Source organism: Carlito syrichta, unplaced genomic scaffold (assembly GCF_000164805.1).
Source record: "Carlito syrichta isolate Samal-C Ts95f unplaced genomic scaffold, Tarsius_syrichta-2.0.1 Scaffold308871, whole genome shotgun sequence".
NCBI classification, from domain to species: Eukaryota; Metazoa; Chordata; class Mammalia; order Primates; family Tarsiidae; genus Carlito; species Carlito syrichta.
In genome coordinates, this window is record NW_007252967.1 from 87,857 (window position 1) to 115,205 (window position 27,349).

Here is a 27,349-nt window from a genome sequence, read left to right on the forward strand (position 1 = left end):
GGCAACTTGGCTAGACCTCATCTCTACAATAAATCAAAAAATTAGCCGGGCATGGTAGCACGCGCCTGTAGTTCCAGCTACTTGGAAGGCTAAGGTGGAAGGATTGCCGGAGCACAGCAAGTCGAGGCTGCAGTGGCCAAGAGTGGCCACTGCACTCCAGTCTGGGTGACAGAGTGAGACTCCAACTCAAAAAAAAAAAAAGAAACAGGTAAAGGCATCTACTAAGCAGGATGGTGGAACAGATGTGGAGTGGGTAAATACTGAGATAGAGTTTGTGTGGGGTAAGGAAAAGAGAGCAGACAGGAAGCATATAGAAAATGCAATGCAGTGAGGGAAGGAGAGAAGGGAGGAAGGAGGGAATGGGGGAGGGGGAAGGCGGGGAAGGAGGGAGGGAGAAAAGAACATGGTCCTTTTTAAAAAATGTTTTAAACTGACACCTCTCCTGGTGACATGAACATCTATAGGAAGTACTTGAGAGAGTGAAGCCAGACATACTTATTTTCATTATATTTTATATAAAATAGACATTTACATAGATTTTATTTTGGAAAGACCTAGGCAAAGTATACATAATCAGACTTCATGGGAGAAATACTTTATGGGAGATATGTTTCTAACTGGCACAGCAAAGGTAACACAAATGTACATTTGTATACAACTGATCAAAATAGGAAATAAAAAAGCATTATGAACAAAGAACATGAGGAAAGTCATTTCCCAACAAAAGGTGGGATGCATGTGAATCACAGTAAATCAAATGATTTCCACATGATAAAAACAAGCCATGGCTTTGACAGATACTTTAATTCCTTAGGAAGAAGTTTTATCTTTTTTTCCCAATAAAGTAACAATCACTGTAAGAATTTTTTACGTGTACAAACTGTAAGATAAGAGTAATTACCTCTGCCATGTTCAAGCACTTGGGCCATTCATTCACTTTTAGGGTTGTTTCTCTATGTGTTTTGTTGCAGTGATTATGATTATCTTAAAGATCATCTTAACAAAGGGTGGCATCGATCAGTTGTCTCATTGAATACACAGTGCTTTTTAATCCAGATGCAAGAGTAACCACTGAAAAGGCTCATGGAGCTTAATGGAACCATCAGATTGACCAGTTCTTTTGTGGGTGATAAACATGATTGAGATATTGGCTAACTTGCCCCAGATGAGATGGCTACTGGTGACAAAGCTAGAGCTAGAATGTTGATGTCTTGATTCTTGACCTAGCATACCACACCTATCGACCTGCAAGATACATAACTCCAAAAGGACATTATACACATTGGAAACTACCACACGTGTTACAAATGTACACCATGTACACCACAGAGAATGTGAAGAAACTCCTGGATTTCTGGATGTAGACATCTCTTTCAAGTTAGAAGTCAATGTTAAGTAAACTTAACCATAATAACCATATATTATGATGGATGCTGATTTTATGAGTTACATGGCCTAAAAGTTTTAAAGGAATAGAACCTTGATGATAAAAATGGAACATTTTAATATAAACCAATTGATTGTTATAAATTTTATTATTCTGTTGTGCCACTTTTATTTACATTAAACCAGACTTTTGATTGCAGTTATTTTTTTCCTATCTTTAAGTTATAGGACTACTAGAAAAATATCGAGGGAGATGCTATTTTTGGAAGAACTATTCAACATATTTTTCTTTTGCACTTCAAGAATAATCATAAAATATTTGTCATATTTTGCTATATTATTTTTGGCACCCTAAGCTTTTATCTTATTCAGCTGCAACCTAAATGCAAGATTTGACAAGTATTGACTCTTTCTAAATATCAAAAAATACCATTTAGATAGTTAAGTTTTACTCTAAATGGGAGATACCAACATACAATCAAATCAAAGTAAAAGTGACATGGAACCAGGAAAACGAGGAAAACAATTAAAAGCAAATAAACCACCTCTAACTATATATGCTTTGAATGCTGTTACTAATATCCTATAGATTTATTATTCTAAGGGGGTGAATCCAACACAAATAAAAGCAAAATGTTTTGCTTTTTAAAAAATTTTTTTTTTCAAAAATTGATTTTAACACATATAATCAAGAAATAATTAACAAAAGCTCACGTGTGTGCCCAAAAGAAAGAGAGACACAGATGTAGGCATAAACTCTATGCCATGAACAACTTCTACAAGTCATAAAAAATACCGGGCACTTTGTCTAGTACATGTACATTTCAAGGCAATTCCTCTCCATCTGAGGACCAAGAATTCTGTAAATGTAAGGCCAAATTGTAGTCCGATTTCCACAAGTGCAAAACTACCCCACAAACCCACATGCTGGTAAATCTTGGGATGATAGACTCAACTAACCAACTGTGCCACATATCATTCTTTAGAGTTCTTTGGCTCATTTTAGTATAGATTTAAAAGTGAAAACTGCAAAAGATTATAAACACCTCTTTTGTAACAGTTACAAACTTCCATTAAAGTTGTCAGCCCCATAGTGGTTCTCTAGTTTGGCTGCACATTGGAATCATCACCTGGACAGTCAGGTGTCAAAGATTTTGAAAGGTTCTTACGTGATTTAAAAAATGTTTAAATTTTGTTAATTTTAGGAGTATGAGAGGTTTTGGGTTACAGGTGAGTCTAAAGTACAGCCAGTGTTGAGAGCCACTATATGTGAGGGAACAGAGCTCAACTATCAGTAGAATGTTGCTCTTCAATCTGAGGAACCTGAAATGTCTAATAGGGACATAAGAAACCACACATTTGCTTTTTATTCACCCTCAAGTTACAATTATTGTAGGTTGATTTGTTGGATTTTCTCGTTTAATCTAGCTGGAAAGCTGCACAAAGGCATTTGCACAAACACTGCAAAACCCTGCACCACACTAGGTACTACCTGTCAAAAATTTCAGAATCTTATGCTAAGGGTTGTGAAGTACTGTTGGGAGTTAGAATTACAGTGCTGACAATCCTCATTGTTTTGTGATACATTTCAAAATAAACAACCACAAAAGAATATAACTCTGGATTCCCTAAAATTTCTTTTCCTCTAAGGTATTTGCGTCTTTGGTTTAGTTCACCTATGTTCTATCACTGAGACATATTTTATGAATACTGTTAATAGACTGAAAACATCTGAATTAGTTTTAAAATCCTGAATGAATAATTTGGAAGGCTGAAATAAGTCGCTGAGGCCATTCTTGTGGCTTCTACATCAAAGGACATGTTAAGGGATGGCCATTTCTCAGAGATTTTGAAGGTGAAGAGAACTGATTCCAGGTAGGACAGAAGGACAGCTTAGACAGACCAGAAGAAGAAGGAGAAGGGAGACAATGTACGTGAGGAACTCTGTAGCTGAGAAAAAACAGCAAGTGCTGCGCAGAGTAACAGGCACAAATGAAGCTCCTATCATTGAGTAAAATGTCCAGCCAGGTTAAAGCTTGTCTTATCCTCAGTCACTTTTCTTCCTACCCAGGATCTGCTGGGGAACCCTGGGCAAAATAAAATTGCAGATCCTCTTCTTCAAAAATTATTAAGAATTTCAAGCAGAGCATTCAACTAAGCTCGGGGTACTTCTGAATTGCAGGGCCTGGTGGGACTGCGAGGACTGCCTGCTCATGAATGCAGCTCTGCTCCTCACTTCAAAAAGGTGCTCCCAACTCAGAGGGCAGGCATGCTTTCATGAAGGGAAAACTGAATGCAAATCCAGTGTGATCCATCTTTTTTTGATAAGGATGATGATTCATGTGACAAGGGCCAAATAAAAATGGTTACAAAATACACTTCATATCTTTGAAAAATAGTATGTGATGTATTTTCTTACAGGCACTGTTGCGACTGTGAAAACTATTCATTGAATGTATTAACTTGGGATAAAAATATCTCAGCCAACAAACAATAATTACTTTTTTTAAACAGAGCTTACTTATAATGTTCAAAGAGAAACCAGTGTGTGCACACAGAATGAAACAGGGTGACAGAGTGAGGGGGAAAAAAAGAGGGGAAAAGAAAGGTGATGGGGGGAGGGGCAGAGGGATAGGAAAGCACCTGAAAGGAAGTAGAGAAAGTTTCCTGAAGGCCATGAGACCCTTTTCTCTCAGAAACTTTTAGGTTGAAATCACCATTTCCATCATGCCAACAAAGGTACCCTCCTACCTTTTGTAGCTCTTCCAGTAAGGCATAATTGTTGTTCAGAACTTGGAGTTCAGTCTTTTCCATTAAAGTTTAAGCATGAGTTTTGGTTACAGATTATTCTGAAATGCTGTGATAAAGTCCTACATATCTTTATTAGTTAGGGCTTCATGATTTTTTTTTTTTTCAGTTGAGAGTGGGGTTGTTATTTTATAGTAAACACTGTAGTACTTGGCCTCAGGACAATGCTTTTGGAGGGAAGAAAATATCTGACCTAAGACACTTGATAAATTTATGGTATATAGCACTGAAAGATTTTTAGAAACGAAAGGTCATAGTGGTCATATATACATTATTGGATTAGTGAAGCACACCAACAGATGCATGCTAATTCAAATTCTGTAGTTGTCTGCATTTAAAATATTCCCCCACCATCCCTTCCCAAAGAAGTTTTTTCTTCTGTTTATTTAGACTTACCTTGACAAAATAATATCTTAACATATAGTGCCTCCTGATACTGGGTTGAAAGAACTGAGAAGACTCTCTTTTTACTCTGCCTTGGCCCAGGCATGTGAAACCTGGGAGCCTTCAGGCTGCCACATCTGTGGGATGCCTGCCTAGAATCACACAGCACTGCCTGTGTGTTATATCCATTCCAATTCCAGAAGCAGCACTGCCTGGAGTGTTTCTGTTTTTAATGATGAGGACCAAATTACAATCAGGTGTTCCAGTTTCTTCACTTCCAAAATATACCACCTGAACACTGAAGGTGGCTTCTTCATTTCTTTACCTTTAGCAAGTGAATAATCAATACACATTTTGGGAGGGAACTGTTTAAACTTAAATATTTTATAATTTAGATTTATATTTGTATAAGATCGGTTTTGAAAACTGCTATTAAAACCACTTTGTACAAAGATAAAGGCGTGTGTATATATATTAAATATTTTATAAGTTATGAAATAAATAACACTAAAAATAAATGTCAATTATGAATTCAGCTTTGCCTGTCCTATCTTTTAAATAAAAATATATATTTTTAAAATTATGAATTTAGATTTTTTTCCTAGAGTTTTAAACATTCTTCATGAGATTCCCAAAACAAAGAACTCTAGGTTTCAATGACTTATGTTCTATGCCCAGAATTCTCATTAAGTCTAGAAAGACAAATAAATAGAGCTTTCTTTCCATCTAGTTAGAGTCTATGAAGATTTCTGATATATTGTAAAGATTTCTCAATGGTTAAATATATTTTTCAAAAAAATTAAATTTCATGATGTCTGAACATTAAGATAATAAAGTAGGACATTTCTCTCAGTTAATATCTTTAATATTTTTTTATGTAGAATATACTATTTTTTTCTCCACCAAAATAACAATATATTTGGAGGCAGGAACATTTATGATTCCAAATGCACTTTTGAAATTTTAGAGTAGAAACACTACTCTAGTGATACTTGTAATGAACTTAAAAAATTTTAAACATTTCCATAAAGAATTAGGGGTACCAAGCTTCTTGACATTCCCCTAGGGATGAAGATATCCATACACAAAAGGGCTCTAGTAATATCCTTAAATAGATAGTAGATAAAGCTCACTTAACAAAAGCTCCTTTCCCCACATATTCTGGAAGGTTCTACAAAAACTATTAGATACTCATTTCTGGTTCTGGAGAATTAAAGGAGCCAATTCTTGACAGAATTTTCCAAATGGCTTACCCCAGATAATTTTAAAATATCTCATTCCATCAATAACAGAAGCTCTGCCTTCACAGCATTTCAAGCTTCTATATTTCTGGAACATAAAAGTCTAAACTAAGAAATGGAATTAGATCTCCAGGTTGCAAAAGCATAGAAATATATCAAGAGAAATCTGGAGTTAAACCAAACAAAAATCTGCAAAATGTGTAGTTGTTGTTTTCCTTCCCTTTCAGATCTTTCTGCTCTTTTATCTTCTTTCCTGGAAATGCAAGTCCTTGAGTACTGGATTACCAGCAGATGTCCCCATATGTGCCACCCTAAACTTGGAATGAGAGGAAAGCTTCAATATTTGTTCCCCTGCTGATGTGAAAGCAGGGTCACCATCACTTTTTCCTCTCTCAGAGGCACCACATTATCGTAGAAGACTGGGTCAAATAGTGCTACGTTTGATCCTTTTCTCGAACTTCCTGTAATCGTCTTTCCAGGCGATCCAATTTGGCAAGATTTTCCTTCAGCAGTTTGCTCTCTGGAACCAGCTGTAAGGCTCTCTCATAATAAGCTCTGGCAGACGCATAGTTTCCCTGTAGAGGAAAAGAATTATATTCTGAAAACAGTTATATTCTGATCCATCACTACACTCTCAGAGAATGAGGAGACTAAGAAACTGACCCACTGCCCACTCTAACACTAATGTTCTCATGCGGAAACCCTGTCTTTATGTGTAATTTTATCCTTATCTGTTGGTGCTTTTGGAGAATCTATTTGTTTTAAGTACCAGGTCAGTTGGAGAACGTGAAGGATAAGCGTTATACCACAAGGATAAATGGCAGAAAACAGATTTTCAATTCTACTACTGCAGGACACAAGGCTGTCATTTCATACTGTTCTCATGGGGTTAGCACTGTTCTTTGTAATCAAAATGAAACCATGGTGAGAGCTTCATATTAAGGAGAAGAAGAGAGAGTGAAGAGAAAAATGTTTTTGACACTGCAAGAGGAATGATTAAATAGTTTAAGTATCCACTGTATCTATTTAGCGGCAGGAGTTATTCTAATCTTCAACTGAAACCATAAAAACAACTTTTGTCTAATAGAGGCTTTAGTGCAGGTTTTATTTGTTACAAAATGAAAAGAGTTGATAAGAATGTGAGGTCAAATTTGTCTACTACCCAAGGTGTGTGGCAATATGCACCCTCTATAGTCTTGGTGCAGGAGGGTCACTTCTGACCTGCTTCACACCTGATGACCCCACCCTCTGCTGGCCCTGATCTGTTTTGTTCAATAACTCTCCAACTAGCAACCATGTGTGCCTGGTCCCAGATGGCCCCCAGCAAATCATTTACAACTATTAGCTTCTTTCAGCACATTTTCTGCTACTGGATAAATTACCTTCCTTATTTAGTTCAATTTCTTTCAGATCTGTGTCCTGCAAACTCTCAGAACTAAGATTGTTAGAGTTCTGCCCATTCCAAAAAATATGAATTTGCTTTCTTTATCCTCAGTTATAGCTCTCATGTGGATAAACACCAGTGACTCTCTAAATTTCCATCACAATTTAAAATTGTACCTCTTGGAGTGAAGACACTATGTAGCAACAAGCACCAAACATTATTGGATGTTTAACTATCTTCTAAATGAGTTGATGCCTGTCAAAAGCTTAGACACTGCTTGACACATACTGAGCACTCAATGTGACGTTATCATTACTGCTATTGTTAAATGACTATCCAGGCTCTGCATAAACACTGTCTATTTCTTACAGTATTTACTTGTCATACTGGCAAAGGGGAAAGTGAAGATGACAGAACAAGAAACTGTAACATCAGAAATCCAGGCACTGACATGTGCAACAGTTGAAACGGTTTTGATTATTAACACTAACTCTGATGCAAAGCTAAACAGATTGCTGAACAAGTGGGAACCTGGATTTGCTACATTCAATTAGTTATTTTTTTCTCAACTCCAACATTTATCTTCCAAATATCTTCTGATTTTTATTAGGCTTAACCACATACATGCAGACAGCTATACATCTGTGGCTCTTAGAGCACTCTTAAAACGTTTCTACTGCGGTTGATTTTGAAATTGTTCTTCCAGGAGGCTCCCTGAATGTAAGCCTCAGGCTACTGCTTTGGCATCTCTTACGTGGTCACCAGGTTTCTCTATCCTTTCACGCAAAACTTAGTTTCTTTTCTCTCCCTCAAATTGTGCTTTTGTTTATTAAACTAGAAGTCCTATTTTTTTTTTAAGTTATATCCCTTAAGTCAATGTACCCAATGCCCTAGATATTAGGTAAGGAATTTGAATTCCAATTTTTGGAATTGCGTTCATACAATGACCAATAATCACATGTTGCTATTTCTATTTAAATTAGTTATACTTAAACAAGAATTCAGTTCCTCAGTTGCGCCAGTCACATTTCATGTGTTCAATAACCATGTGTGGCTTGGACAGTACGGATATAAAACATTTCCATCATGGCAAAAGTTCTGCTGGACAGTGCCATTCTAGAATATGCATATCACTGTTACAAGGCAGTATTGAAAATCATAATTTGTGATACGGCCCAGTTGATACAACTTTTTGACTATAAAGGATGTATATTAGTTTTTTGGTCCACTCATTTCATCCTGTGGAAAACGTCACAAAAAGAATTACCTTTAATCACCACATATCATGAGCAAGAAACAACCATGACACTTATCCTCCTCTCCCCATGTCTTTCTGTCACCTCCTTGCAAAGCCAACTCTCAACCTTGCCACAGTCCTCAGGCCTGCTTAAGCTTCCCTCAGGTTCAGGAAGAAGCAAAGCCCAGGAATACTACCTGATACACACATTACCTGACAATGCAAAAGACATAGAAAGTTCATGAGTGTCCTTTGAGGCTTCATAATGACAACACTGCATCCTAATTGTGGCATCTAAATGACCACATCTGCACCATATGCCTGCTCTATTTACACTAGATTGCATTATATAAATTCACTGATATTAGACCATTTTTAAACTACAAATGTGGCAATTTATATTGTTCGACCAATACATGATGTCTACAAAGACAGAAAAAAATTTTAATCAGTGTTGGTCATATTTTAAAACATGACTAACTTCAAAAATATGACTTTTAAAATATGACTTCTTCGGCCGGGCTCTGTGGCTCAGCCTGTAATCCCAGCACTTTGGGAGGCCGAGGCGAGTGGATTGCCTGAGTTCGTGGGTTCGAGACCCACCCAGGCAACTTGGCGAGACCTCGTCTATACAATAAATCAAAAACTAGCTGGGCGTGGTAGCGCGCACCTGTAGTTCCAGCTACTTGGAAAGCTGAGGCGGAAGGATCGCCGGAGCCCAGCAGGTTGAGGCTGCGGTGGCCGGGAGCGTGCCACTGCCCTCCAGTCTGGGTGACAGAGTGAGACTCCAACTCAAAATAAATAAATAAATAGAATTAAAAAAAAATAAAATATGACTTCTTCAATCTCCAGACACCTTCCCAGGGGAAGTACTTCTAAATTTAAAACAGTGGGTTCAACTGTTGAGGATACAATAGATACACTATTTTCTCTGTATTTCCAGACTTTTTGAAAATTTTTGAAGGTATTGGTTGCATTTTTTCTACTTAACAACTAAACTCATTGCTTTAACTGCAGACACACTCCATCTGAAAACATACTGAGCACATTACAGCCTTTCTTTGATTAATGACAGGGATACATTCTGAGAAATGCATCATTAGGTGATTTTGTTTTTAAGTAAACATCATAGAGTGCATTTACACAAACCTAGATGGTAGAGCCTACTACACACCAAGGCTATATGGTATAGCCCACTGCTCCTAGGCTACAAACCTGTATAGCATGTTACCGTACAGAGTACTATAGGCAAATGTAACACAATGGTATTTGTACATCTAAACACGAAAAAGGTACATAAAAATATGGTATTTAATTTTATAGGCCAACATCATTATATATGATCCATCTGTAACTAACATGTCATGTGACACATGACTATATTTGAAAATATAACTAATATGCAATTAAAATATTTAAAATAATTTTTTTACTGTATGAAAGTAAGTTCATTCCATATTTCCCAACTAGATATTACTGGACACCCTAGAATATCATTAAGATCAGAGCTAGGGTAATGCAGATGGAATGAAAGTCTTGCTTGGATTCGCTGACTACTAAATCAAAGCTGTCAGTTGCAGGGTAACTATCCTATTATCCCCTCCCATCTGTGTAGTCATAGGGTCACCTTTTTGTTTTGCTGTGTTTCCAAAAGTGATCAGTTTTCACTTAACAATAAAACCTATTAGGACTTTGTTTAAATTCTAATCACTACGAGGGGAGGACTCCAAGAAAACAAAACAAAAGGGAATTATCTTTTGGAGAGCGAGTCCCTTGTAGTACAGGCTTCCCCCACTAGGTAAGTGTTCTAGGAATCCATCTGCATCAGTGTACCAGCTAGCATTGTGGTGAGAGGCTGCATTCAGCTTCAGTGAATTTTTTGTGGAGATTCTTTCAGTGTGTTTGCTCATTTCATGATCGGTGATTTATAAGCACACCTGCCCAAACCATGCTGAGTGTTCAGCAGTGTTTGACCAAAAAAAGCAGACTCCTGTGTCGCACCCTCCCTATTTACCCAATCTCTCCCCAAGCGACATTTTTGTTTGTTTCCTTGAATTAAAAAAGTCCTCTAAGGAAAACATTTTGCCAGTGTGGAAGAGGTGAAACAAAAAATAGCAGAAGCACTGAAAAGCATCAAAATTGACGAGTTCCAAAACTATTTTGAACAGTGGAAAAAGTGCCTCTATAGGTGTACTGCATCAAACAATGAAGAGCATTCTGAAGGTGACTGAAGTTTAAACATGTAAGAATAAATGCACAATTGTTAGTAAATAACTTCTGGGTTTTTGGGGGTTCCTCCTCATATGCTGCTATTTTATCAGAGGCTGAAAATCAGTTAACTAAACAAGAGTGGTCCTTTAAAAACATGTTGGATCAAGGTATTTCTCTGCTCAAAGTCTTCCAGGGACCCTGACTCATTCAGCATAAAAGCCAGAGTTCTTAGAATCTCCTTCAAGGCCCGCACAATCTAGTCCTGTGGCCCCTCTGACTTCAGTTTCTCCCATTTCCTTTCACTTGCTCTGCCCCAACTGCACTGCTTCCTCACTGTTCTTCAAACACAACAGGCACACTCAGACCTTAGGGCCTTTGTACATGCTCCCTCTCTATTTTGTCACATGGCTCACACTCTTCGGGTCTCTGCTTAAATATCACTTTTTAACTGAAGCATTACCTAATCACCTGAATTTAAAACTTAGTCATTACTCCCTGGCAGTCTAATCTTTCTCTTTTTTTCTCCTTAGCACTTATTGTCATTTGATATTAATATATTTTATGTATGTAACTTGTATGTATAGGTACATTATATGTGCATGTAGGTATGTGTATATTTATCACTTATCTCCTCCTAATAGAATGTTAGTTCCATGAGGACAGGAATGGGGTTTGTTTTGTATGTTCACTACTGTATTCTCAGGATCTTGAAGAATACCTGGCACATAGGATGCTCTCCATAAATGCTTATAAAATGAATGGATGAATGAATGAATGAAAGAAAGATGGTGAATCTTTTATTGCATTCACTATGGATAATAGTCCCCCAAAGGTAGTTTTTTCTTTTGGGAAAAAAAAACCCAAAACAAACAAGCTTGTTTTCAGTAAAAGGTTAGAAAGTAAAAGATACATTAGATAAAAGAAATAGAAAATAAATATTTAAAGTAACACTTTAATCGTGGCAATTATTGGAACTGGGAGGAAAATAACTCATATAATGTTCCAACAGGGATTTTATCTGCTGTCTGATAATTCTCCTAAGTACATATGATTTTCTTTATGATTAGTAAAATCATGGAATCTAAGTTATGTAGATTTATTTTTAAAGTAGATTCATGACAGTCAATATCAAGATAATGCAATGTAAACATAAACCGTGGTAATTTCACAGTTTCACCCATGGTTTTGGTACTCAACTAATTTCAAATAGGAAATTAACAATAACTTATCAATCCTTGAAGACAGAAGAAAGACAGACAGAAAGCACAAAAGGAAAGTCTTGCCCACATTATAGAAATGAATGGCTCGCCCACCTTGATGTGCTGGATGCCTCCCATGTTCATCCAGGCCTGTGCTTGCTCTGAATTTAGTTCCACAGCTGCTTTATAGCTCTAAATAAAAAAGAAATATCTTCAGATTAGAAAATGAGGGCCTATCTTTAATGTTACAGAATTGGAACTACTTTCTTCACGTGTGAAAAATTAAAGGGTTAATACAATAAAACCAGTCACTACTAGTTCACAGGAGACCCCATTTATTTCTATTATTTTTCAGAGTTGATGATTCTAAAGTGGAGGAAACTGAAATGTATAATTTCCCTGCAGAGCTAACCTCTGGACTTAGAGAGACTGAGGACGCCTGCAGGGAATTCAGGTGATTTCTATTATAGTGCATCATTTTTCACTGGCCTCAATCTGCAAGAAAACAGTGCTTTTTTGGCTCTTTTCCACTGCAAATGGAGTTAGTAAGAAAACTCTTTTTATAATCACAGAGTCTTAGCGTTTTCTAAACAGTTTAACCCTAATGTAGTATCCTCTTTTAAAATACAACTGACCTGATTATTCAACCATTGCTTAAATTCTGTGTTTTTTGTTTTGAGTTGGGGTCTCACTCTGTCACCCAGGCTGGAGTAGAGTGCCACAATCCTGGCTCACCGCAACTTCAACCTTCTGGACTCAGGCGATCTTTCTGCCTTAGCCTCCCAAGTAGCTGGGACTATAGAGATGCATGCCACCACGCCCAGCTAATTTTTTGATTTTTTTTTTTTTTTGGTAGAGATGAGGATTCTCTATGTTGTCTAGACTGGTCTCAAACTCCTGGGCTCAAGCAATCCTCTTGCCTCCACCTTCCAAAGTGTTGGGATTACAAAGTGTGAGCCACCACACCCAGCCAGTTTAAATTCTTAAAATAAATGCTCATTACTTCTTTAAGAATATCTATTTTACTAAAGTTAGTTTTATTCATTTGAAAGTCTCTTTTTTCCCCTGCCATATGAAAGATCTTCGAATGTTTGAAGAGAGTTACCTATCCCTCAAACACTTTCTTTGGTCTGAATAACAAGTATCCTATGATAAATGTAATATCTGTGATATGAGGTATATTTTTAATATCATGCATGCTGTTTTGCATCAAAAGTATATTCACCACTGAGTCTCAAGAGTGGTAACCTGAAATAAAGACAAAGGCTAAGAAAGTTGCTTCAATTACAAAGCTAAGTACTATATCTGTGTGTATATATAGTTTCTTGCTATTATCATTAGGAAGAATATAACCAAACAGATTTACCAAGTAAAATCTGGTCCATTCTTCTTTACTTCAGTTTTAGGAGAAAGAGGCAAATGATAAGAAACTACAACTGCTAAAATAAATGGAAAGGTTGTATTTCTTGAATTAGTTTATATCAGTGTAGATGGGAATGCAGTATAGAAGTCAAGAGCTGGATTCAAATTCTGATTCCATATTTTACCCACTCTGTGACCTTACTATATGGACTCTGAGTCTAAGTTTATAAAATGTCAAGTGGTGACAATGACCATGCCTTTTTTATATGATTGTTGTGAAGATTGTTACTTGATACATATGAATCATATACAGAGTGCTAATGTATTTTAGCTATTATTATTATGATTCAATGGTTCTATTCCTATTCTTCATAAATCTACTCTATAATTATTATTTGATCCATTGGTCAAGCAACTAGAAAATTATTTTGTTTTCAATACAATATATTAAGATACAGATAGAGGTACGTTATATATATTCATAATTAAATGATCACATTAGTTATAAATAACTTAAGAATAAAGGTATTGAAAGTGCTCAAAAAGCAGGGAAAGTCCTACAATTTTTGAGAAAAACACTCACAATTTTTCAAAGAAAAATGCTACAACTTCTGCTTCTGTTTAAAGGATTCACATTCAAATGAGTTTTCCCAAATATCTTTACATGTGTTTTCCAATAATATTTTAAAAACCATTCACTTGTTTATTTTCCAACACAATTATATTACTTGTTGATATATCACTTTGCCCATAATATATTTAGTGTATTTTTATAACTTCATTAATTTGTGGCTTTACAAGATACAAGAATAAAATATGGGATTTCTGTAACATTTCTATTTATATTTGTAAATGTCTTCTTGATTTCAATCTGTGAATAAATTATTCCAAAGCCGCAGATATTGAACATCTAAAAGATGCAAAATACTTTATTTTATATTTTATTTTGAGTTGAGGTCTTATGCTGTCACCCAGGCTAGAATGCAGTAGCATGATCATGGATTGGACTCCTGGCTTCAAGTGATCCTCTCACCTCAGCATCCCTAATAGCTAGGATTATGGGTGCATGCCACCATACCACACAGCTAATTTTTTTTTAAATTTTTTGTAGAGACAAGGCCTCACTACATTGCCCAGACTGGTTTTGAACTCCTGGATTCAAGAAATCTGGGATTACAGGTATGAGCCATTGTGCCCAGTTGAGATGCTGTTTTAGGATAGAGAAGGAAGCAGTCCCTTTGCACAAGGAAAGTCCAACCTAGTTGGGGAGATAAAATGCAAGGATGCATGCATGCACACACATAGGGTGGGGTAAGACCTGACATTACAATGTAATATATGACACTTTCAAATGGCTGGGACCTTAATGAGACAGCCAGTGTTTTTTTTAAGAATTCAGAAGAAGCAAATTCACTAGGAGTGAAGATGGTCATAAAAGTCTTCCTGAGGGAGGAGGACAAACAATATGTCTTGGTGGATGAGTGAGAATCTCATCCACTAAGGGGAGGGGACATTTCAAGGATAAGTGGAAATGCCCAAAGCTATTTAGGCACTAGTTTTGCTGGAATAGAGGGTTCTCGCGGGTAGCAAGTGAGAGCGAGAGCAAGAACAAGGGAGAGTGAGAGTTAGAGAGAGAGCAGGGGGTGGAGGGGAGAGAGAGAGAGAGAGAGAGAGAAGCTGGTTTGAGGCCAAGATGTGAAATGCTGTGAACATAAAGTTAAAGGTGATCATAACTCTGAATGATCAAAAGCCAGAAGCTTAATCATAAAAAAATCAATATGATATCAATGAATCAGAAAATTCACTCCACAAACATACCAATTATCTTAGATTTTACAGCATACGCTGCAATAAAGATGGAAGGAGTATTACTTTTAATCCATGAATTGAATATCATAATTTTATTAAGTGTTTATACCTCAAAAGCTTTGTCGAGAAGGTTCTGCTCTCTTAGTTGGTTTCCTTTTGTGAAGAAAAGTTCAGATATGACTTTTGGGTCCTTTGGTTTCAGCTGGAGAGCCTTGTCTATTACATCAAGTGCCTGCAGAGATTGGGAATTAAGGCAGAATAAATGCAGATTAGGTAAAGAAAAACTAACTTAAAGATACATTTATACTTTCTGTTCCTATGTATTAGCTGGTGAGGCGTGTGACACTCAAGATGCATTCTCCCTTCTCTCTTATTTTCTCACTGAGAATTAGTGGTCTTGACAAAATAATTTTCTTAAACTCCAGGTTTCCCATTTATAGACTAGTGACAATAAAATGTTCCTGATCACTTTACAGGGAGGTGGTGAGATACAGTTGAAAGCAAATAAGATTTGGGGTTAGACACTGACCCTACCACGTGTCCATCAGGACCACTCCAACAGCCTCTCTTGGGTCTCTAGGGCCCACTCTGCCTCCAGTATCCACTGCCCCTCTGTAGCCAGAGATCTCTTCAAAGCAAACATCTGATCATGTTGCTCCTCTTTTTAAAACCCCGAAGCTTCTCCCGGGATACGGAACAAAGTCCTTGGCCTGGCCCCATGGTGTCTGGTCCCTGTATCCTGTGCTTGCATATCATCCTGCACCCTGGCTCCCTCACACCCATTCCTGACATACTACTCGCTGCTGCCACCGAGTGATTGCAAGTATTGTTTTCCTGCTCAGAATTCTCATGGCTGCCGCCTCTGCCTAATAATTCCTATTTCTCTCCCTGCCCTCACCTCCACATGGCTTCACCAGGAAACCCCAGCACCCACCTTGTCAGGTCCCCTGAGTATATGCCCTTCATGAGGTCACTGGGCACAGTTCCACTTCTACATTTGTCTTGTGATGACCTGTTTAATCTCTGTCTCCTCCTCTACTATAATCTCCATGACAAGGGTAGTGTTTTGTTTGTTTGTTTATAAACCAGTGTCTACCATGTTATAGCAGTGTCTACCATGGTGTCTAGAATATAGTGGACATCCAAGAAATATTCTGTTGAATCAGTTTATAAATTTACTGATTGTGTGGCTTCTAAAATGGACGTAAACCTGAATAGTCGCAACACCGGGTCACTGACCTGCCTTTCAGGGTTGTTATAAGGATTACATAAAACAATATATTATTAATAGAAGGAAAATGGAAAACAATAAAGCATACAAATGCTAGTCTTGATCTTTATAGAGTTAGCTGGAAACAAGCTGATACAATACCACATAAAATCTTTAAACCAAAGATGAGCCAAGAAAATATTATTTCAAGGGGACATCTTAGGAGTTCAGGGGATGTCTGTGATATCATGGCTATGCTATGCCCAGTGATGACATTTAAGACTTCTCAGCCTTATAAATGTGCAACTAGAAACTCGTTGAGATGCACACCATTTTCTACTCATGAATCCAAACAACCCTAAGCCATCCTCTTCTCTACCTTCTCATGGTGTTCCTGCTTGCTGTAGATGGCTGACAAGAGGCGGTAACATTCAAGGCATCCAGTGTCCTCTGACACGATGTGATTGGTCATCTTTTCAGCTTCTCTCGTCTGACCCATCACGGCCAAAACCTGAGCCTGCAAAACCACATGGACCTTGGCTTAGCAGACACTGTTATTACCTTATGAAATAAAGCAAACCTAAACGGAAGCATTCAGAAAACACCCCTGACAAAAATGCTCAGATTCTATTTAGTGACTCACAGACAGAGTTAAATCGCCACAGTTTATGAGTTTTAACTTTTTGCCATTTGCTCCTTTCTTTATTTAGGTTTGTGCATGCATTTATGTGAGAATGGCAGAAAAACCAAAGATATCCAGTGAAAAGGCATCTGCCTTTTTAAAAAAAATTTGACTAAATATGTCAGAAGAGAAATAACTTCCTCTGATTTCAACCTAACAGTGGGTTTGTAACAAGTTTGATTGATTGTACATCTAAGGAAAATAAAGAGTGACGTTTCGAACATTGAAATAAAAATATTGTTGGTATGAATGTTAATTTTCTCGATGATGATAGTCATATTGTGGTTATGTTAGAGAATGTCCTTTTTGTTAGAAAGTATATGTGAAAGTATTTGGAGATAAAGGGGTGTGATATCTATAACTAACTCTCACATGGTTCAGGAAAAGAAATGCATGCATACATATAGAAATATGCATATATATATACACACACATACATATATGTATGCACACATACATGCACGCACAAGGGAGTAAAAATGCATCAAAATGTAAAAAAACTGATGGATCTTGGTGAAAGGGTATATGGGAGTTTTTGAATAGTCATGCAACTTTTTTGTAAGTTTGAAATTATTTCCAAACAAGAATGCAGTGTTTTTGGTGTCCATGTCTCCAGTGAATGGCTCTAACCCTGGTTATATGAACAATCATGCGATGGATATATTTAGCATTCCAGCCCAGTCTTGAGGCTTGGCAGCCATAGTTCTCTCTACCCTGTTCTATGCTTAGGTTGCCAGCTTCGTTTTCTCCCCCCCTACTCACCAGTGCCAGTCGGAGCTCCCTCTGAGAAGGCTGAAGTGCCACAGCTTCCCGGTAAATCTGCAGAGCTTCATCGTATCGGCCAGTGTTGTAATACAGTGCTCCCAAAGGTGACAGTATCTCAGCTTTGTGTGCCACCTGCAGGGCGCTGAGTTGGGAGAAAGGCTAATTGACCCTTTTCTTCAAACAGGGGCATTTCCAAATGTCTGAGTTTAGATTTAGGGAAGACTGTCCGTGGACTGAGCCTCTGCTCCAACATGGTCTTTGTTTTTATATCAAAAACAAGGGTTTTTTTGTTTTGTTTTTTTTAAGATCACGATGCCACCCTCTGAGCATAAGAATGATGTTAGTGACTTAGCAATATAAAAACTGAGCTTCAAGGACCTTTTCCATAAATGGTGTTAGATTTGTTCTGATGCATGCAGAGTTTTCATGTATTCCCATTTTTAAAATTCCATTTGTGGTTTGGGTTGCGACTCGCAATTTCAGAAAACAAACTAACTAAAGTGGGAATTAAATTCCAACCTTGTTTTGGAACCATGTTCTAACCAGCAAGAAACAAAGTCAAAAATTGGAATACCATGTATACTGCTTTAGTATTGTTCTTTTGGAGATGAGAATCTGTATCACCCGAATTGGCCAAATGTGCTAGTATTCTGGGAGAGCACTGTTCCAATTAACCAAAAAGTTGTTGGGCAACTGCTGAGATCGTGGGGCAACTTACAAAGTGAAGAAAAGGAACTTTACCGTTTGTACCATTCTTCAGCCATGCTGTTCTCTCCCAGTGACCTGTAGAGTCTCCCCAGATTCACCATGGCCACGTGATGACCGGGGCTAAGTTTGATGGCCTGTTGGTAATGGGCTACTGCCTTCTCTGGAAAGCCTGTAATCAGTAATTAGTCAGTAAGAGTAGAATATGCTTTAATTATGAAATACACGAGCTCTTCAGTTTCTTTTCTGACTTTAAATACTTCTTAATTTACTACAGGGTCATGCCATCAATTATTCAATTTGCAAATTAGCTTTCCTTTGGCTTCTCATCCTTGCTATTGCCCAACTTTGGATCATTTCACTCTTCATCATACTTACAAAAAATAATAATAAAAAGGAAAATTAAAACCCATTCCCTTTATTATCATATATTATTTAACTCAAAGTGGTTTTTGGACATTGCTCTCACTAATATAATGTTTTCAGACTACCAGTGATTATTATTTATCCAAGATATAGCTACTTCTCATTATAAAAAAAATAGAATAGGCTATTGTAGGAACAAAACTGTCCAGAAGTAATTGCTAAGGATTGGTCTCAATTAATTATACTGCGACATAGTAACTGAGGCATTGCTTTAAATAAGTGTGTATCAGCTCTATCTTGAAAATCTCTTTTAAAATCCTATATTTTTGCATAAATGGCATTTATTTAATGGAACCTTAAACAATGATAATTCCACCTTGCATTTGTTCCATGAATTATTTATTTTAAACTACTTTTATTTATATCATTTTTGCAGGTATCGTTAATACCGTTCAGCTGCCTCTTGAGAATTAAGAGATATTAAAACACAACACACACACACACACACACACACACACACACACTACCACTTTACAGATACAGATACTGAAATGCAAAGACATTAAGAGACTTGACAAAGATCTCAGGACAAGTGAGAGTAAAGGCTAGAACTAGAATGAAATTTCTTTCTAGTCTGATAAGTTCCTTCAAAGAAGCATCCTAGTGAAACTATATCTATGAAACTACATTTTTAGAACAATCTGAAGTTCTAAATGGAATGTAATGTTTATTATTTGCACATAAATTTTCTAAAGTGCACCTGCTTTGAATATGTTTGACTAGGAATTACCAAAAGAGACACACGGGGGGGGGTCCCCCAAAAATGGAATTTTCTTTTAGAGAGCAGGTTGTGGTACACTTAGAATTTGTTCCTCTGGATTACATGGTCAACCAAAGTTTTAATCTAGAAGTTCTGAGAAGGTTGTGTCACAATTTGCAGGAAGAAACGGCCCAAGCTGTGGCAAATAGATGACTGGTTCTTCCACCATGACAACCTACCCACACCACACTGAAGGTTCAGCAGTTTTTGACCAAAAAATGGCATGACCCCCCATGCTTCACCCTTCCTATTCACCTGATCTCACCCCGAATGGCTTCTTTTTAATTTCCCTAGATGAAAAAAGTTCTAAAAGGGAAATGTTTTGCCAGTGTGAAAGAGGTGGAACAGAAAACAGCAGAAGCACTGAAAGGCATCAAAATTAGAGAGTTCAGAAACTGTTTTGAGCAGTGGAAAAAGCATCTCAATAGGTGTATTGCATCACACGGAGAGTACTTGGAAGGTGACTGAAATTTAAGCATGGAAGAATAAATACACCATTTTTTTTAGTAAATAAATCCCTGTTTTTTTGGGGTCCCCCTTCATAGAGTGGTCAGTGAGTTGCTGTTGTTTTTAGAGACGTGAAGTAGAATTCTCTGTTGTTGAAGTAAAAGGAAGGTTAGATAGACCAGGCCAATTAGAGGTCGCTTTTGGATTTTATCTTTATGACAATGTATTATTATGTGGCTAATGAACCAGCAGGTGGCACTACACAACAATTTTACACATGCAAAAATAAGTAGCTTCCTTCATGTATCAGAATGTACATTTATATTCTATAAAACAGAAGAGTTTCAAATAGCCTAAAAAATAAAAATCCACTCAAGTATTTCATATTGAAGAAATAATTAAAACTGAATTTTACTACAGAGCACCTAGTCTATTAGTCAACAAGAACAAAGCAGTGATTTTGTATTCAATTAGAATATAATTTCATTACTTATAAGTATTCATTGCATGCTAACAGTATATGGGATTCTGCGCAAATCATAAAGAATATAGAATCCCTGTCCAGTAATGTTTTGTATTAAATAAGATGAAATAAGTGTATTTTATATAGCACCTGTCATATACAAGCACTGTATCAATTTTAATAATGCAGTTTCTTTCATGTATATCAAGGAAGGGACAATGAAACAATTCTGGAGGCTTTAAAAAAATGACTTATAGAAAAGTATTTACCATCTGCTGGTAACTAGATTCAGAGGCAAGTTCTGCATCATTGCAGGGGAACATTTCATCATCATAGATGTATAAATATGTATAAATGATACTCAAAGAAGGCTGGGACTCATTAAATCATCAAGGCTACTTCCTGCCACCTGGGGAGTTTTCCTTAGAGACATGACTATAAGAACTGGGCAGATTTTACTGAACGGAACTTGAAGATTTAGAGAAATGACAGCCCTAAGGTACAATGACTGTCAACAGTGTGAGCTTCCGTGCATTTTATTTCTGAGAGATTACTTACTTTGCTTGATAAACAGTAATATCTAATCTCAACAGAACAGTTTCTCTTTAATTTCACTCACCAGAATCAACTAAGAAAACCCCATAGTTGTTGTGTAAATCTGAGCTGTCTGGACAGTTCTTTATTCCAGCTTGGTATATTTCTTCAGCTTCCTTAAACCTCTCCTTTAAAAGAAAACAGACAAACAAGATGAGAAAGTTTTTAAAAAATCAAAATAAACTGAATATTAGGAGCAGAAAATATTTTCAGAGGACCTCCTATACAGCAGGCCTTGAGATACAGCACTATGTACTTAGCCTGAATTAAAGCTAATATTAACTGTACGTGAATACTTACAATTTATGTCTGTGCTTAGTTCTTTCAGGGCAAACAAGCTGATGTTCTCTAAAATGGGACGTCTGGAAGGATTTGGACCCGTTCAACATGCCTACAGTTGATCAAGTCCTGAGAAGAGTTATTTGAGTGGGATACCCTTCATCCCAATAACGCCAAATGAACACGGATGGTATAAAATGGTGGATGTTTTTAGAGTTGGTGATCTAGCTGAGAGGCAGGGAGGCCTGAGGGATTTGTTTGATTGCGGCATTTGCACAGATAACACTGTTTTTTGTTTTTGTTTTTGTTTTCTTGAGTTGGAGTCCCACTCCGTCGCCCAGACTGAAGTGCAGTGGCCGCTCCCGGCCACCGCAGCCTCGACCTGCTGGGCTCCGGCGATCCTCCCGCCTCAGCCTTCCGAGTAGCTGGAATTACAGGCGCGCGCTACCACGCGCGGCTGATTTTTTGATTTATTGTAGAGATGAGGTCTCGCCTGCCCAGGCGGGTCTCGAACCCGCGGGCTCAGGCAATCCACTCACCTCAGCCTCCCAAAGGCGCGGGATTACAGGCTGAGCCGAGCCCGGCTACAAATTTGTTCTTAGAGTATTCTGAATTTACAGAGATTTTAAGTTGTAAGTTTATTTTCTTTTTGAGTTGGATTCTCACTCTTTCTTCCAGGCTGGAATGAAGTGGCACGCTCATGGCCACCGCAGCCTCGACCTGCTGGGTTCAGGAGATCCTTCCGCCTCAACTTTCCAAGTAACTGGAACTACAGGCGCGTCCTACCACGCCCGGCTAATTTTTTATTTATTATAGAGATGAGATCTCGCCTGCCCAGGCGGGTCTCGAACCCGCGGGCTCAGGCAATCCACTCACCTCAGCCTCCCCAAGGCGCGGGATTACAGGCTGAGCCGCTGAGCCACCGAGCCCGGCTTAGATAACACTGTTAACCTTCACAGTGTGGTTTGCTTTGGGAAGTTTTTGAGGGAAGGAGGGAGGGGAGACTGATGCAGGTCATGAAAAGGGCTTTGCTTACTTGAAGTGATTTCCACAGCTCATCAAACTGCTTGCTACTTCTCTTATTTAATCTGTTCTTTCCATCTCTGAGTGTTCCTTCCAACAGAATTAGCTGCCCCCTCAAAGGCACACCTGCAACCTTCGTGGCAAGGTCCAGACCAATCGCCACATCTTCAAAGAACCATTTTCTAACTGCCTTCGTGTTCTACTTATCTAATGATTCACTTTAACACACCTTAATAATTCCAAATTCCCTGTTAGGTACATTTTTCAAAACCATCTGAGGCTATCATGTCACACTGTCTTTTACAATATAGATGGTAACATCTAATTAATCAAAGCTTTCTAGGTTCAAAGATTAATTTACCCATAAGTAAACAATTTCTTCTTTTCCTAGTACTGCTACAAAGATCAGGTAAAAGGAAATGATTTGGCATAAAACATATAGCAACTTAAAAAAATATATGCTCAGAGTATGTACATTTTCCTAAACCTTATCTCAAGTTACTATTTCTGAACACTCAACCAGACACATGAAAAGGGAATGGAGAGCAATAGTTTTTGCAGACATACACCTTAAATTTATGAATATGTGTTAGATAGTCCCACTGAGTGCTAAACAATAAGTCAGCAAGCCGAAATCTACCTTGACCCAGAAAGGTAACACATACTTTGCCCTGTGAAGAATGACCAATGCCATCTGGTTGAGTCCACACACTTAAGTACCTACTAAGAAGCAGGGGGTGACTTGAATTAGGCAAATTTCACTTATTTGAATTACAAAGCGTAGTCCAGCAAAATGGTGATCCATTTTGTAAAAATATGGGTTTTAATTGTCAAACTCAAAAATTGTCAAACTAAGAAAATGTAAAGATGAATAAAAATCTCAAAATATTTCTTTTCAATTTATTGATGAGAAGAAAAACTTTATAAAGATACTATCCATTGAAGTGCTGACAACTTTGTGTGAGTGTATGTATTAAAGGGAGATAGGCAGAACACAAGTTACATAACACTCCAATAATATGAATACTTAGAGAGGACCACTGGGTATTCACGTACTTGTTCGTTCATTCATTCATTCATTGATTCATTCATGTTTACTGTAATGATTATATGAAGTACAACACAGTGGTTAAGAATTGAGCTCCCAGTGTTTGACTACATGGATTCAAACTCCAGTCTCACCATTTACAGTCTCTATGACCTTTATTACCCTCTATGTGCCCATCTGTAAATTAGGGATGGCAACAGTACCTACCTCATAGGCTTGTGATGAGTATTAAATAGATGAAGCATGTGAAATGCTTAAAACAATGCTTAGCCCCTAGTTAGCCCTTTGTTTATTAAGTTAGCTTTTCTCTTTATTATTATTACTAGGAGTACCACTAGTGTAAGTATTACTGTTTATACCACTAGGAGACAGATGCAAAGACACAGAGATGAATAAAACATAATACCTCTATTTAAGGAGCTCAGAGACTAGTGAACTGACAAATACCACGTGATTAGTGTGTTAAAGAGGTAAGTACAGGATGCTCTTCAGCCCAGGTGGCCAAGAACTGTTTCTGTAGCCACCTCAGACATCATCATGACCATGTCCAAGTGACATTTTAGCCCACAGCTTCCTGTAATCTCTAAGTAAATCATATGAGAGAATAATTAACTAACAGGTGTTTTTTATTCTCATTTTTCTTAATCACCTTCAGATAGAAAAGTTAATACACAATATCTTAGAGGAGACCAGAGAAAAAATAGCAAGAATAAGCCAAAACTGAGTAATCAGTTCCTGAAAATCTTGAGTTGCCTAGGTTACTATTGGACCAGTGTTAGTGTTTACACTATCATCTTTGTTTTTAAATGACCCAATTTTCCATTTTACATGGCATTTTAAGATACACTAACATAGTAAAATAAAAATTTAAAAAACATTTATTAAAAATACAATGGATGAAATTTTCAGTGGAAAAAATAAAAGTAAAGAACATTAGTGCTGGAAAGAAAATGAATAGACACCAGCTGGGTGTAGTGGCTCAAACCTGTAGTTCCAGCACTTTGGGAGGCCGAGGTGAGAGGATTGCCTGAGTCCAGGGGTTTGAGACCAGCCTGGGCAACTTGGTGAGGCCTTGTCTCAACAAGAAATCAAAAAATTAGCCAGGTGTGGTGGCATGCAGCTATAGTTCCAGTTACTTGGAAAGTTGAGGTGGAAAGATCACCTGAGCACAGCAGGTCGAGGCTGTGATGGCTGTGAATGTGCCACCGCACTCCAGCTTGGGAGACAGAGTGAGACTCCGACTCAAAAGAAAAAAAAATAGACACTCGTTCACCATCCTTTTTAACAAATGAGTTCAAAGTGGTTAAGGTACTTACCCAAAATCTTATAGCTACATGGGGACAGAGAATAGAACCTAGGTTTTCAGTGGGTATATAGAAAATTGAGCAGCCCTGAATAAAGCCTTGCAAATAAACAAGGATGAGTATGGCATAAAAATAAAGTTCTATGCTTGGTCATCCACCTGTCCATCCATCCAACCTACTATTCATCCATCCCCTCAAAAAATATTTCATGAACACCATTGTTAAAAGAAAATTTAACAAATGAAATTTAACAGAGCTTAATGGAGCAATGAATGATTTGCAATTCAGACAGCCCCCAAACCAGAATAGGTTCAAAGGGACTCTACAGCTGCCATGTGGTTGGAGAGGATTTAGGGACAGAGAAAGGAAAACGATTTACAATAAACAAAACTGAGGTACAGCTTGGTGTTCACCTGATTTGGACATGATTTGAACAGTTAGCTGCCTTTGGCCGAAACTCAGTGACTGGTACAAGAGAGATTGGTACGAGATAGGCTGTTTACACATTCAATTAGGTTACAATTCACTCAGCAAGGAGAAACCTTTAGGCCTAACTTAAAACATGTAAGGAGGCAGCTTTAAGCTAATGCAAGTTTGCAATTCTCTCTTTTTGGTCAACTTCTCAATTTTGAGAGATTGGTCAAAACTTTAGGCATTGATGTCTCTCTGTCACTATTGTGAATGTATTTATCTGGTCTTAAATTTCACTGGGAAATAATAGAACAGTAAGTTTTGTAAGAGGGGAACAAGGATTTTTAGGTTACTTTTTTGTAACAAAGTCGAGTTGAATTCTGTTGAAACCTCTTATCTTTAGAAGAAAAATAAATAAAAGTGTGGTCTGTTTTAAAGAATTTATCTTTTTTTTAAGTTTTAGTTTGATTATGTTCCATTCAGTATGACTGACTCTACTTTGGGTTGTCTGGTCTCTTGGAGCCCAGTTTATGAATTTAGTCTAAAATAATGGCTCATAACTTCATTTAACAATGCTTCCCTTTCGTCAGGTTTTTTTTTTTTTACTTAGGTGAGAGACTGACTAAAACTTAGGACTCTAGTGCCACTCTCAGTTACCATTATTTTGGGGTTTTGGTCTCAAGTATGTCATTAATTGGTTATAGTATCTTATGATCATGCTTTTTAAAAAAATTTTGTCATTTCAGTCAGAGACCATTTGGTATTTTACACATGGCTATATATAAGCATTTAGAACTTTTCAGAGAACATAGCATACCAGGGAAACTACTATGACTATTAGGAGGATAACGTCAAGAATTTGGAGCATGCTCCTTTGTCAGTGTCTCCATGACTCAAACCAACTAAAATAAATAGATGAAGGAAGCAGCTAGATAAAGAATATACTCATTTTGGCCAAGCAGTCTGTTTATTAATCCCCTATAACTGAATCTCTATATTACTCACTGCATTTATTTATCTATAAGTAGCATCAGTAACTGTACAGATTTTTTTCTATTTAAATACATTTTATTATCTAGCATAACTGCAGCAAGATAATTTAAAGACGTTTGCTCTGTAATTACAGTCTTTATAGTAGAATCTATTATGGCAGCAGTCCTCAACATTTTGGCTTCAGGGACTGGTTTTGTTGAAGACAATTTTTCCATGGACAGGGCAGGGGAATCATCAGGCATTAGATTCTCATAAGGAGCATGCAACCTAGATCCCGTACATGCGCAATTCACAATAGGGTTCTCACTCCTATGAGAATCTAATGCCACTGCTGATCTGACAGTTGACAGAACTCCGCTCGTCTGCTGCTCACCTCCTATTGTATGGTCTGGTTCCTAACGGGCCACCGACCAGTATGAGTCCATGGTCTGTGGGGGTTGGGATCTCTGTGTTTCAGAGCCTATTATAAGGGACAAATTTTAAATTGTCTCATTTACTCTTGACTATGAAAAAAGGAGACTAATAAATGATAGACAAGTGAAGGCCTCCTGGCAATGTTCCTTTTATCCTATGATATAAGTTAAGAGGAGAGAACCAATGTTCTGTTTTTGACTGATTAGAAAAAATAAAGGTACCATTAAAATTTTTGCCCACCATAGTCCTTTATCTTTTATCTATCAGGGCATAATATTGTCTAAGTAAAATCTTGGCTACAAAATCCTCTACAAATAAAAATACACCCACGAATATATATAAGAACTCTTTTTAATTTTACTTCTTATAGAGGCATAAACAAGGAAAAAATTAAGAGAGGTAAGAGGCTCATGATAGCAGAGATCTTAATCTGTGATCCTGGGAAAGTTGCCCACATCTAGGATGTTGTCTGCTTTTAGGTAAAAATGTTCTTTGTTTTTTGTTTTTTTTTTTTTTAAGGTTTCAGATGGGTATTTAGGTCTAAAAGTCTGAAGGACCTTTCTCAGTTGTGAAATTATGGACCTAAGTTTTGAGGTCTCAAAGTTTTGCTGTAGTGTGGGTAGCAAGGGCAGTCTTTTCCTGATGTCATTTTCAGAAGCCCAATATCCAGATTTTAAATCATGGAGGGTTTGATTGTCCGTAGTCAATGAACCATAAGAAGCCTTTTTTTAGCCAGGCTCGGTGGCTCAGCCTGTAATCCTGCGCCTTTGGGAGGCTGAGGTGAGTGGATTGCCCGAGCCCACG

The 27,349-nt window shown here is 37.5% G+C and overlaps 1 protein-coding gene across 1 annotated transcript in view; it reads right to left on the reverse strand.

Moving 5' to 3' along the window:
• Positions 1-5,425: 5,425 nt before the first annotated feature.
• LOC103268677 (transmembrane and TPR repeat-containing protein 1) overlaps positions 5,426-27,349 on the reverse strand; it is a 75,142-nt gene continuing 53,218 nt past the window's right edge. Inside the window, exons 4-10 of the mRNA XM_008066265.1 lie at positions 21,099-21,201; positions 18,420-18,555; positions 17,676-17,820; positions 16,611-16,748; positions 15,131-15,253; positions 11,965-12,042; positions 5,426-6,394 (exon numbers count right to left, since the gene is read on the reverse strand). Of these exons, the coding sequence (XP_008064456.1) occupies positions 6,254-6,394; positions 11,965-12,042; positions 15,131-15,253; positions 16,611-16,748; positions 17,676-17,820; positions 18,420-18,555; positions 21,099-21,201 (864 nt within the window). The 3' untranslated portion in view covers positions 5,426-6,253. The remainder of the gene's footprint in view (positions 6,395-11,964; positions 12,043-15,130; positions 15,254-16,610; positions 16,749-17,675; positions 17,821-18,419; positions 18,556-21,098; positions 21,202-27,349) is intronic.